The 12872-nt window shown below is 34.1% G+C and overlaps 1 protein-coding gene across 1 annotated transcript in view; it reads left to right on the top strand.

Annotated features, from left to right (window-relative positions):
- Window positions 1-12872, top strand: part of LOC149778437 (tRNA 2'-phosphotransferase 1-like) — a 36341-nt gene that overhangs the window by 13359 nt on the left and 10110 nt on the right. The window contains exon 3 of the mRNA XM_089939269.1: window positions 6685-6783. Within this exon, the coding sequence (XP_089795395.1) occupies window positions 6685-6783 (99 nt within the window). The remainder of the gene's footprint in view (window positions 1-6684; window positions 6784-12872) is intronic.

Here is a 12872-nt window from a genome sequence, read left to right as displayed (position 1 = left end):
AGACCCTTTACAGTTTCATCACTATAACGTCTATACAATGAACTATTCACACGTTCTGTACTAGACCTGTTGAACCTACTTTGCCCAGAATTACAGGGATATCATATTTGACTCTGTTTGAAGTCACGCGATAATTGGGTATCAGCAGTAACCACAATATTTTGTACGACGACTATGCAGGAGATTGTTATTTGAGGATTTTTGATTTCATCCCCGACCAAGGCACAACTAGGGGCATTTCCACCCTAGAAAATGAGACCAATTCCGTGTCGAACTCAAGTTTGCACTAGCTCTCAGGAATACAGCGAACCTAGTATGGTTTGTAGAATTTGAAAATATTAAACTCCAGTCTCAGAGAAATGATACTGGACTATTAAGAACAAATCATTGATTGGACAGGAAATGATGGACAGAGATGACGAAGAACAGCAATATCGCAGTTACAACAGATGCCATCAAATCAAAGTGAAGGATGATAAGAAAAAGATGAAGAAACATTATTGATACAAAGGCCAGAAGAAGAGTAACGCTTGTATCTGTTTTGCCTATAGAATCATGCTCCTGACCAGACAACATTGTTATGGTTGTCAAATCCATCATCAGGGTCAAATAGGGCTCAAGAAAGATTTGATGATGAATCAAGAAGAAAAGCTTGATGCTTATCTAAGAGATGCATGGATCTCTTCAAAGAAGAGTTAATCATGACTGAGTAATAAACATTTCGAAACCTCCACTTACTCTTGCTAATACAAAACTCGTCGATTCGTTCTGGCAGCAGAGTAGCAGTACTATCCACTCTCCGATTTAGCTGACAGACAAATTTAAAGAAAAAGTCGTGTTTGATATCACTGGCTATCATTACCTGTAAAATCTGGACAATAAATAAGATAAAGAAATAAAGAATTGAATATGAACAATCATGCTCTTGACTAGAAAACGTTATGGTTTTGAAAGCTATATTCATTGCATCCTGACACAGTGTTCTGCACTAAAGTTGAGCTTCCTAATAGAAAACCTAAAGATGTTAGAGGTTATGTCATCCACACCAACGACAGTCATTGACCAGGGATCCATTGGGTGGCTGTCTACCTATCCGACGAGCACAGAGTGGATTATTTCACTTCAGTTGAATAATGTAAGATTACAAGGGTCTGATTTTATTGTGTGTATTTTCTTTATCAGTAAAGCTTTTAGTTCCCTTCAGAACAGTTGCTGACTAGTTCTGCCTAGAAATGATGAAGAAATACATGGTTTGGCCTAACATTTGAATATGTATATTCTTTAGTTCAGAAATTAATTCTCCATTGATTGCAAAAAGAAACTGTACTAACTCGTCAAAAGCTAGGTTTCACTTACTACAGTTGGCATCCCTGTAAATGCAATTGTTTTGTTTGATTCATTTTTGTTTTGTATTTGTGTATTAATTTTAAAATTAAAGTGTTTTATTCATAAAACTGATGGCTAAGTTAACGAATATATAAGATCAGTATATAACATTTTGATCTTTCCAACATTTCCGAAGATATGTTTGGTATTTGTATGTAAATATATTGTAAAATGAATTCCTTGGTAGTTAAATGACCAAGCTGCTCGTACATTTACCATTACACCTTTACACATTTCTGTGGTGACAGCTTTTGGACAAGTCCGATTTTAGCTTTCAATGTCATCATTTACTGTAAATGAGTCAAACCCATGTAAACCTTCAGCTTTATAATGATAATTTTGAACGACTTACATTTGCAGCATTTTTTGTCATCATTTTAGGTGTTATTGTCCTGAAGACCCATCCTTCCAAATGTGCATCATTTAAGGTGCTAATGGATTAAATACGCATCTTTCTATGTCATTTAAGATGTTATTGTACTAAAGACCCATCCTTTTAACTGTGCATCATTTAAGGTGTTATTGTCCTGTAGACCCAGTCTTCTGTCTCATCGTATAAGGTGTTTTTGTCCTCAAAACCCACCCTGCTGTCATCATTTAAAGTTTTATTGTCCCGAATACCCATCCTTCTGACTGTGTCGTCATTTAAGGTGTTATTGTCCTGAATACCCATCCTTCTATGTCATCATTTAAGTTGTTATTAGCCTGAATACCCATCCTTCTATGTCATCATTTAAGGTGTTATTGTCCTGAATACCCATCCTTCTATGTCATCATTTAAGGTGTTTTTGTCCTCAAGACACATCCTGCTGTTATCATTTAAGGTGGTATTGGCCTGAATACCCATCCTTCTATGTCATCATTTAAAGTGTTATTAGCCTGAATACCCAGTTTTCTAACTGTCTCATCGTATAAGGTGTTTTGTTCTCAAGACCCATCCTGCTGTCATCATTTAAGGTGTTATTTGCCCGAATACCCATCCTTCTGTGTCATCATTTCAGGTGTTATCATCCCGAATACCCATCCTTCTATGTCATCATTTAAGGTGTTATCATCCTGAATACCCATCCTTCTGACTGTGTCATCATTTAAGGTGTTATTGGCCTGAACACCCATACTTCTAACTACCGGTATATCATCATATAAGGTGAATTTGTCCTGATGACCAGTCCTTCTGTGTCATCATTTAGGGTGTGTGTGTGTGTGTGTATGTGTGTGTGTGTGTGTGTTGGATTTTCAACGTATCTTTAACAATTGTGCATTCATATCGCTACGATGTCTGCAGTGTGGGAGTTTATAGTGATGTTTAGGACTGTGGCATCATGCCGCAGACATGTAGCATGATGTCCCACCCAGTCACATTATCCTGACATCAGGCCGATGAGTTCTAACACTAACCTGTTAATGCTGAGCCCCAAAGCCCCAAGTGAGGCAGCTGCTAGTAACATTTTTATAAGTCTTTCGTATGACTTGGCCGAGGTTCAAACTCATGACCTCCCGCATCCGACGCAGACACGGTCTATTTCTTTATTGTCCTGAATACCCATCTTTCTGATTGTGTTATCATTTAAGGTGTTATTTTCCTGAATACCCATCCTTCTTACTGTGTCATCATTTAAGGTGTTATTGGCCTGAATACCCATCCTTCAAACTGTGTATTATTTAAGGTGCTATTGGTCTGAATGCCAATCCTTTAAACTGTGCATCATTTAAGGTGTTGTTGGCCTGAATAGTCATCCTTCAAACTGTGCATTATTTAAGGTGTTGTTGGCCTGAATACCCATCGTTCAAACTGTGCAACATTTAAGGTGTTGTTGGCCTGAATACCCATCGTTCAAACTGCGCATTATTTTAGGTGTTGTTGGCCTGAATAGCCATCCGTTAAACTGTGCATCATTTAAGGTGTTGTTGGCCTGAATAGCCATTCTTCAAACTGTGCATTATTTAAGGTGTTGTTGGCCTGAATACCCATCCTTCAAACTGTGCATCATTTAAGGTGTTGTTGGCCTGAATACCCATCCTTCAAACTGTGCATCATTTAAGGTGTTCTTGGCCTGAATAGCCATCCGTTAAACTGTGCATCATTTAAGGTGTTGTTGGCCTGAATGCAAATCCTTTAAACTGTGCATCGTTTAAGGTGTTGTTGGCCTGAATAGCCATCCTTCAAACTGTGCATCATTTAAGGTGTTGTTGGCCTGAATAGACATCCTTCAAACTGTGCATTATTTAAGGTGCTATTGGTCTGAATGCAAATCCTTTAAACTGTGCATCATTTAAGGTGTTGTTGGCCTGAATACCCATCCTTCAAACTGTGCATCATTTAAGGTGTTGTTGGCCTGAATAGCCATCCATTAAACTGTGCATCATTTCAGGTGTTGTTGGCCTGAATACCCATCCTTGAAACTGTGCATTATTTTAGGTGCTATTGGTCTGAATCCAATCCTTTAAACTGTGCATCATTTAAGGTGTTGTTGGCCTGAATACCCATCCTTGAAACTGTGTTTCATTTAAGGTGTTGTTGACCTGAATACCCATCCTTCAAACTGTGCATTATTTAAGGTGCTTTTGGTCTGAATCCAATCCTTTAAACTGTGCATCACTTAAGGTGTTGTTGACCTGAATAACCATCCTTTAAACTTTGATTGTTTGATTTAAACTGAATTTTGCACGTGTCTTTATATTAATAACTCAAATGAGTTTGCTTTGAAGATTTCAATCGTGCATGACATAATTTACAAGAGTTGCAATTTCCCTGTACTCCTTCTACACAAGCAGAAATATAAACGTCAAGTATGTGTCAGTTAAATTCCCACGGATGTAGATTGTGTCATAACTTTGTGAATTTGTTCATCTCTCTCCTGAGATCAGAGCTGTGGGGAAATTTAAAATAACTCCATAATTGATTGTCTCACATGTTTGAAAATTTTCTGTTATTACGTAGGATGCAAGTGTCAACGTTTGTTGGAATTCCGGAAATATTTGGACCATGCTCTAGTGTATTTTCCTTATCCCAAGTGATTTAACCCTTGGGTCATAATATAGAAACTCTTGAAATCACCGTCCTCGAACTATATATACAATTCCCAAGTATGAAATGACATATTTATAGATGCAATTGATATTGACCTTGGGAAAGATCTGGTACCCAAGAAACTTAATACCTGGGTCATAAGTTTGAACTAATGAAAACAACACCCTATGTTCACCTATACACATACTTGCTATGGATAGATAGTACAGCTGACATTTGTCCTGAGTTCAACATTACTTCCCAAGGGACTAAGTTTCTGGGTCATAGTTTTCAAACTATTAAGATCTACACTCTATAACAATGTAACATACTAGTAGGACATTAAAAGAGAAATGAACACACTCACCAGACAATTACCCTCGAGATAATTCTTCCCAAAGAGGCTTCAAGGTATAGTGGTCAAAACTGGGTAATGTGGAGACACTTTGTTTTAACAAGAACTGATTCCTTGTTTAAAAAAGTCCATGTTTGAAAGCAGCTTGAATTGTACAGAACTAAATTTCACAAAAATTAATATTTAAAACTGCAATGTTTCAATTTACTGACAGTGGTTGATGCCTGAGCATCAAGTGATCAGAATAACATTAGTTTAACTTTCTGCCAATGAAACCTTGAATGAATTCGATTTCAGCTTTTTGTATGTTTCCTTCAGAGGAGTTATGGCCCCTATTTGCTTATTCTTCTGATTCTTCTTTCTGAAGTATAAGCTCTTAAAGGGTTGTATGATTTCTATTGACATGTAAAATTTCTTGGCTTACCACAAGTATATTGTTTGATACACAAAGTTCCTCTCTTGAAGGCCACCCAGAACAAATTGTAGCAATCAGGGTTGTTATGTATATTTGATTTAATTATATCTAATTTAATTGTTTGTAAGTTTTAAAAAAATTTTTAAAAATTGCATTATATTTCAAAATAATGTAGTTCTGTTTGTTCGGAACTTAATATATTTTTTTAGAAAATAGTTTGACCTTGATTGTTTCTTTTAGTAAACACTATGTGTTGACCTAGATCCTGATCTTGATTCAAAATTAGTAGCAACCTCGTAAATAAATTCTATTTGTATTTTAAAATTATTGGCTGTTGTCGAGGTCATGATGGAACTACGTGATTTAAGATTGGTTTTTTTCAGGGTCATGTTAAGCATAAATGATATAAACATGATCCCGTAACCCTCCCCCTTTTTGATTTTGCAACTTGGGGATATTCAAAACTGCATTTTAGAATACGATAATAACCTTTGCTTTGGAGAAATAATCTCAGTTGGGCTTACACTGGAAGGTACATGTTGTGCTGTTTGGAGTTATTTCATATTATTTGGATTCAAAAGGATTAATTCTTTTTTCCTGGAAAATATGTGTGCTCATACGAAATTCTTATTAAAATTTATTTGAATTTCCAAAACCGGATTGATATTTCTTGTTATGTACTACTAGGAACTGTAGACTTCAACACACTACAGATTACTGTATACATCATCTTCCATCTTGGATTCTTCGTCGGGACTCGAACTTGAAATCATTAGAACATTTTATTATTAGGACTTCTAATAGTTTATTTATGGATTATTCTTGGATTATTTTTGGATTTGATTCTTAAAACCGTAAGTTCATATTTTTTTCATTTTTACAGAATTTTTCCAGGAAAATAAATTATTATATTTTTAAAAGCTTATTGTTTTCACTCTTTCTAGTGTTACTGTTTAGTCGAGCCTAAACACGTAACATAGGAGGGTCCTTTGCAGTCCACTCAGCATAAGCTTTAAGTTCTAGCATAATTTGTCCAGCATAGCTGTTTTTAATGTTGGTTACAGTCAGGATAAATTGTTCATGGTCTGTTTATATATATTTGTAGCACTGTAATTACTCCTTGTCATTTCGCATTTGCCTACTACAGGCCATGTTTTACCCTTTTAGAACATATTTATGTGATGGTTATATTTAACATTTTAACATTATATACTACAAAATATTTACTAATATTGAACATTACTTTTCATACTTTTATCCATTATTATCATTTGATGGTTACGTCACTATCATGGATACTTTGGTTATTTTTGCCGACCCTCTCGAATACACCAAAATTAACAGCACCTAACTACTACGTTACATTTGATAATCAAATCCATAAGCAATTCCCAGAGGTATGGTATTTCACAATGTATGTTTGTATGAAATACTAGTAAATGAATGAAAATATATGTTGAAATGATCCATAATAAAGGCAATGAAAATATTTACCAGTACATAGTATGTATGTTTCAGTTGAAAGACCCATCACTCAAAGAAATAAGAAGTCACAGAGAAGTAAGAGCAGTTCTGCATGGGACTAAGTCACACTTTTGGGAGGCCATAAGAAAAAATGTAAACCATTCATTAAAGTTTAATTTGATTAGATTACTATTACATTTCTTGTAAAGTTGATAAGCAAGGAAGAGCTGCCTCCAGTTTACATGTATGTAAGCAACATAAATCAATTCATTTTCTTGTATCTGTTAACTAGTTGTCAAATTTTTTTCTCTCGCATATTTATGATAACAAAATGAGTGGATTCCAGTGCTTAAAATACAAAGTACAAGTCTCTTCAGCTCTTTTTCACAAAACAGTTTATCGTATGTGGCATCATTTTGCTGTTTATTACATATTGTTATGATCACATAATTCATTTTCTGATACCAATAAATTTATATTTTTGGGATATTATATATTAAAATATATGACATCCTTATTTTGTTACATTTAAGATATTATACAAATCAATTTGATGATTGCAGATTTTTTTAATTGTCTTATAAACTGGAATCAGTTTATTAATTCCAATCTCAGATACCATTAATATTGTTTAAATTAATAAATTACTTTTCTTTAAAATGCAAACTTTGAATTATCCCAAACACAAAATCCCCATTAAAAGGAAAGAGTATTCAGTCAAAGGTTTTCGATATCGATGAAGTTTTACTATATTTTAAAAATAATACTCGAGAAATGAACATCACTGCAAAGCAGCTAAATTTGTGACTTTTCTGGTATATTTTACATATATGAAATATGTTTGTCTTTCCACTTAATACTTAATATCCTACGGGTGTCTTTAGGGACTTCAAAGAGCTCTCACAGAGCCTGATAAGTTCCTTATGTCGTGGATATATACTCAAGAATTCTAAATTGGGCCTTTCTCATTTTCAAATAGATAACAATGGTCTTTGCCCAGTTCCCCAATCTCTCTCTCTCTCTTTCTGTCTCTCTCTCTCTCAGTAATCGGTCATTAATACATCTTCATTCATGAAGTTTGTAATCAAATGAATATTTAATCCATAATACAAAACTACATTGTTGCACTTTAAGATATCAAATTTTTGTACCTTTAAAATACATAATGAAACCAACTGATTTGAATATTGCAATACATCCACGTGTCAATCTATACTATCTGCAGTACAGCAACTGTATTATTGATGCAGCAAGAAATGGGTTCCGTTTGTGCCATATAGATATTCAAATGCTGGTGCATATCACCTTTATATCCAAGGAATTGTATATATAATTGTGCCCAATGAATTCCAGCCGTGGATACATACTTGAGATTGAATCAATTCATCTGATGTTGTAAATACTTATGTCAATATTTTAGAAAAAAAATGAAAATGAATTTATAATATCATAAAATTAAGTTATGATTAAAACCAAATTTCAGATTTGACATAAAATGTTGGAATTTATAACTGTATTTAAAATATAATATATTATAAAGTCATATGTTCAAATAAGACAAATCGTAACTTAATTTCTGATTTCAAATGAAATTATTGTATACATAAAAGTAAAAATTACAATATCAAGCAATACATGTATGATATTATACAATAAAGTATCGTGTCATAAGCAAATAAATAAGTAAATTGGCACCTCATCATATTGAACAATACTACATCAAATACTGACCGTCATGCAGTCATTGTACAATATCAGTTCATATTACATGTATACAGTAAGATCGACATGATATTCCTCAATTTCAGTTAAGCTGAATCCATGGAATGTTTTCTAAGCTACATTACACAGGGAATGCTAGCATAGCATTTGAGTTTTAAGGGCTATTTACAATACAGGTGCCCATTTGATTAAAGGAACAATTTTGGCACCAATAAAATGTAGGTTGAAGTATGTATCCATTCTGTAGGCAGCGAGGAGAGTGAATCAGTTTATTGTTTTCATTATATACAACAAGTTTTAATAAGAAGTTTTATCGCAATAAAAAACTTAGGAAACTCATTTGTCTGCCACCCATTGACAATGTAAATACCACTGCTCAAATGATTACGCGAATAAATAAAAATACATTTTTTTATATAACGGAACTAAGGTGCAGTATATCATGTCACGGTCCTGTCATCTCGCCTGTTCATCCCTTAATAATTTCTTTACCTTGCAAAAATGAGTTCTGACTTGCACACCTGGATGTAGTTATGCAAGTGTGTTACCGTATAGAAAACAAAGAACCTTGATTGACCTTGAAGGTGAAGAAGTAGACGATTAATGTCATTGTCACTGTAACAGACTATGGCCAAATAGTTTTTGTGCAATAATGCAAATTCTGCTTCATATATACCATACATTACAGGTTATCTACATATCTGAGGAAAGATTTCTACTTCTATTGGGGTCAGATGGTCAAAGGTCAAGATCACTCTGGCCTCCCATAGCAAAATGGTTTCATTGAAATAGAGTTCAGTTTGACATACCTTCACCAAACTGTGTAGATCGATTATAAGCATAGTTGTAAAGAATTTTAACTCGTGGTCACCAAATCGTGTAGATCGATTATAAGAATAGTTGTAAAGAATCTTAACTCATGGTCACCAATCTGTGTAGATCAATTATAAGCATAGTTGTAAAGAATTTTAACTCATGGTCACCAAACCATGTAGATCGATTATAAGAATAGTTGTAAAGAATCTTAACTGATGGTCACCAAACTGTGTAGATCGATTATAAGAATAGTTGTAAAGAATCTTAACTCATGGTCACCAAACTGTGTAGATCAATTATAAGCATAGTTGTAAAGAATTTTAACTCATGGTCACCAAACCATGTAGATCGATTATAAGAATAGTTGTAAAGAATCTTAACTGATGGTCACCAAACTGTGTAGATCGATTATAAGGATAGTTGTAAAGAATCTTAACTCATGGTCACCAAACTGTGTAGATCGATTATAAGGATAGTTGTAAAGAATCTTAACTCATGGTCACCAAACTGTGTAGATCGATTATAAGGATAGTTGTAAAGAATCTTAACTCATGGTCACCAAACTGTGTAGATCGATTATAAGGATAGTTGTAAAGAATCTTAACTCATGGTCACCAATCCATGTAGATTGATTATAAGAATAGTTGTAAAGAATCTTAACTCATGGTCACCAATCCATGTAGATTGATTATAAGGATAGTTGTAAAGAATCTTAACTCATGGTCACCAATCCATGTAGATTGATTATAAGAATAGTTGTAAAGAATCTTAACTCATGGTCACCAAACCGTGTAGATCGATTATAAGAATAATTGTAAAGAATCTTAACTCGTGGTCACCTGTGCTGTTCTAGGTACTCATCTTTTGGTTTGTTTTCATTGTCTGCAGTTTTACTCGACAGCTGGCTGTATGTATTCAGACCTAAACTTAAACAAATAACCTCAGCATATTTGAGCATTGCTTTGAAGAAATCAAGCTGTTTGCTAGTTCCACAATTATATGCAAACAGTGTCATTGCATGATCACTGCTGTACAGCTACCAAATTTGTTTTCTTTTGCTCCATATTGCATTCTTGGTGATGCAAAGTCAGTTTTGCAGAACACCAAAGTTATTAATTTTTAGATCTTATGCATTAATTTCAAAACAAACTTTAGGTATCTTTTATGCCAAAAATGTGTTCTTCATGGAAGAGATATTTGACAAGTTCTGAATATTTTGTAACAGCGTTTATGTTTCCTTGAACCTGTCAGATATTAAACACTAATCAATAGGAAACATAGTCTTCTTTAAAATTATCTGCAGCTGCATGTACAGCACGCTGAACACCTGCATATATGTGCAGATGATACAACAAAGGTAAATGACAGTGTTACGAGTCTATGCTCTTAAAATAAATAACAGAAACAGAAAAATAAAAGAAAATAAAATAAGTAACAGAAAAGAGTGACAAGCAACAGGCTTTGTAAAATTTAACAAATAATTTATTTCCCTAGAATACAAAGTGAAAATAAGAAAAAAGAACTTATGCTATTGCGAATTAAATCCCCAAAATCCATGAATTATAGACACAAGTCCTTATAATTTAAAGTCCTGAGTAAAATTCAGTAGAAGTCCAAATTAAATCAAAAACTGAAGGGGATGACGATGCATCTGTGGTAGCTCCTTGAGTGTTGATGTGCCAACAGTCTTTTGTTCAATCACAGCAATATATTTCCAGGTTTGAATTCAGTATAAATAACAGTGAATGTCTCTGTCCAAGAATTCTATCAGAGCACTTTTGCATTTCTAGAGAAACTAATCACTTGAATTCAGTAATTCGAAGAATTCAAATTCCAGCCCGAAATGAAATACTGAACACAACTTATCATACATCTTGATTGTGTTATGTCTTAAAGCACCAAAGAAAAATCCTCTCAATTACAAGATTATATAGTTCTCTACTTGACCTCAGGTCACAATTAGCATTTTCTAAAAATAACTATTACCTAATGGAAAATAACCTTCAAGAATGATTCTGATATTTACAAAATCAAAATATCAATTATTATTAGAAACCAGAACCTGGAATATGTCCGACATGCTAAGGAAATTCCAAAACCTAGACCTAGACACAAATAAACATATTTTCTTCAATTAATAACAATTCTGATTTTAAACCCATTCACATAGAGAATAATTTAGCTATGTATTAGTTCTTTACAGAAAAAGGTAAATTCAGGTCAAGCAGAAATGAACTCAATTTAGGACAAGGTCAAGTCCAACATACAATGTTACATTACAATAGCATGTAATGAATTAAAAAAAAAACAACAACTAACTAACAAACAATGCAAGTTAAATGTACATAACAATAGGGCCCCCCCCCAAAAAAATATAAAAAGAACAATTTGCCACTGAGCCAAGAGCATACTGTAAAATCCAGGCACACTTAGGATATCAAGGCTAGCACACATATAATTTACAGACATAATTCTCTGTCATGTCCTACAATTTTGAAGCAGTATCATCATTTTAAAGATGGTTGCTAATCCATGGAAGTTGACCCAAGTTCTGGAAGACCATTGTCTGTGATTGGTGAGTGGGAAGTGGCTGCTGTGTCAGCTGATGCAGATCCTAGTACACAGTGGAAGATATATCTGTTATCACTGGCATTAATTTGTCTACTTTCTTTTAATATGCTGAAGAATCCTTTAAAGCTCAGAAAGGTTTGAAGAAGATGGGTCCCACATTTGTTGATGGCTGATCAAAAAAGAGACTTGGGTTGAAATCACCAAAGAGCTACTTGCCAAGTATGAAAAAAGTGACTAGAAATGTTTGAATGAAACTGTCACAGGTGATATAGCATGGATTTACTTTTCTAAACCCAACTCAAGAATTAATAATGAAGTTTGGATGAGAGAAAACCAAAAATCACTCTAAATACTCAACTGTCAAGAGAACTGTATGCACATTCTTTCTAATTACAAAAGGCTCGGTTATCCAGATATAGGTGTGTGACTCTGCTAGTGTCATGGAACATTTGTATGCCTCCAAAATGTTGCAGAAAGTTTCAGAACATTATCAAACCACCCATCCTCACTGATAACCAAGGTATCCATCTCCTTCAAGAACACACAGACGCATTCATCCATCTTGGTGACAGTCGTCATGAAGGAGCACAGAATCCAAACTTTGTCACATCATTCACACTGCCATGATTTAGCACCAAGTGATTTTGGCAGAATTCCATTATCAACGATTCACTGAAGGCAGATAATTCTGAAAGCCACAATTTTTCCTGTGTAAGAACAACAGATTCAAAAGTGGACACAAAATGGCATTGAATAATTGGATAATCAGATGGAGAAAGTGCATGGTGATACATTTATGTACTGATTACTAATAATGAACATTACAGCACACCATAACTTTTTAAATACCCTCACGTAATTTAATGTTATGCAAGGTCATCAGCTGTAGCACATTGTGAGAGTGTAAACAATTACTATACCATTATAAAGTTGATTCCCATCGTATACACTTAATTGTACAAATACTTATAGCTTCTCTAAACATAAATGATTACTAAATCATGCTTTGTTCTTGCCTGAACTGGAGAACAATACAAACTCTTCAATCTCATGTAAATTATATAGAGTTATGTATGGACACATGAGCTTGTGATGAGGCACTCAACCAAGTCAGCCAGTTCCTTTTCACCTCC

Source organism: Sinohyriopsis cumingii, chromosome 17 (genome assembly GCF_028554795.1).
Source record: "Sinohyriopsis cumingii isolate HCF-2022 chromosome 17, ASM2855479v2, whole genome shotgun sequence".
NCBI classification, from domain to species: Eukaryota; Metazoa; Mollusca; class Bivalvia; order Unionida; family Unionidae; genus Sinohyriopsis; species Sinohyriopsis cumingii.
The sequence above is the reverse complement of the archived record's forward strand: the minus strand, read 5'-3'. Positions and strand labels throughout refer to the sequence as shown.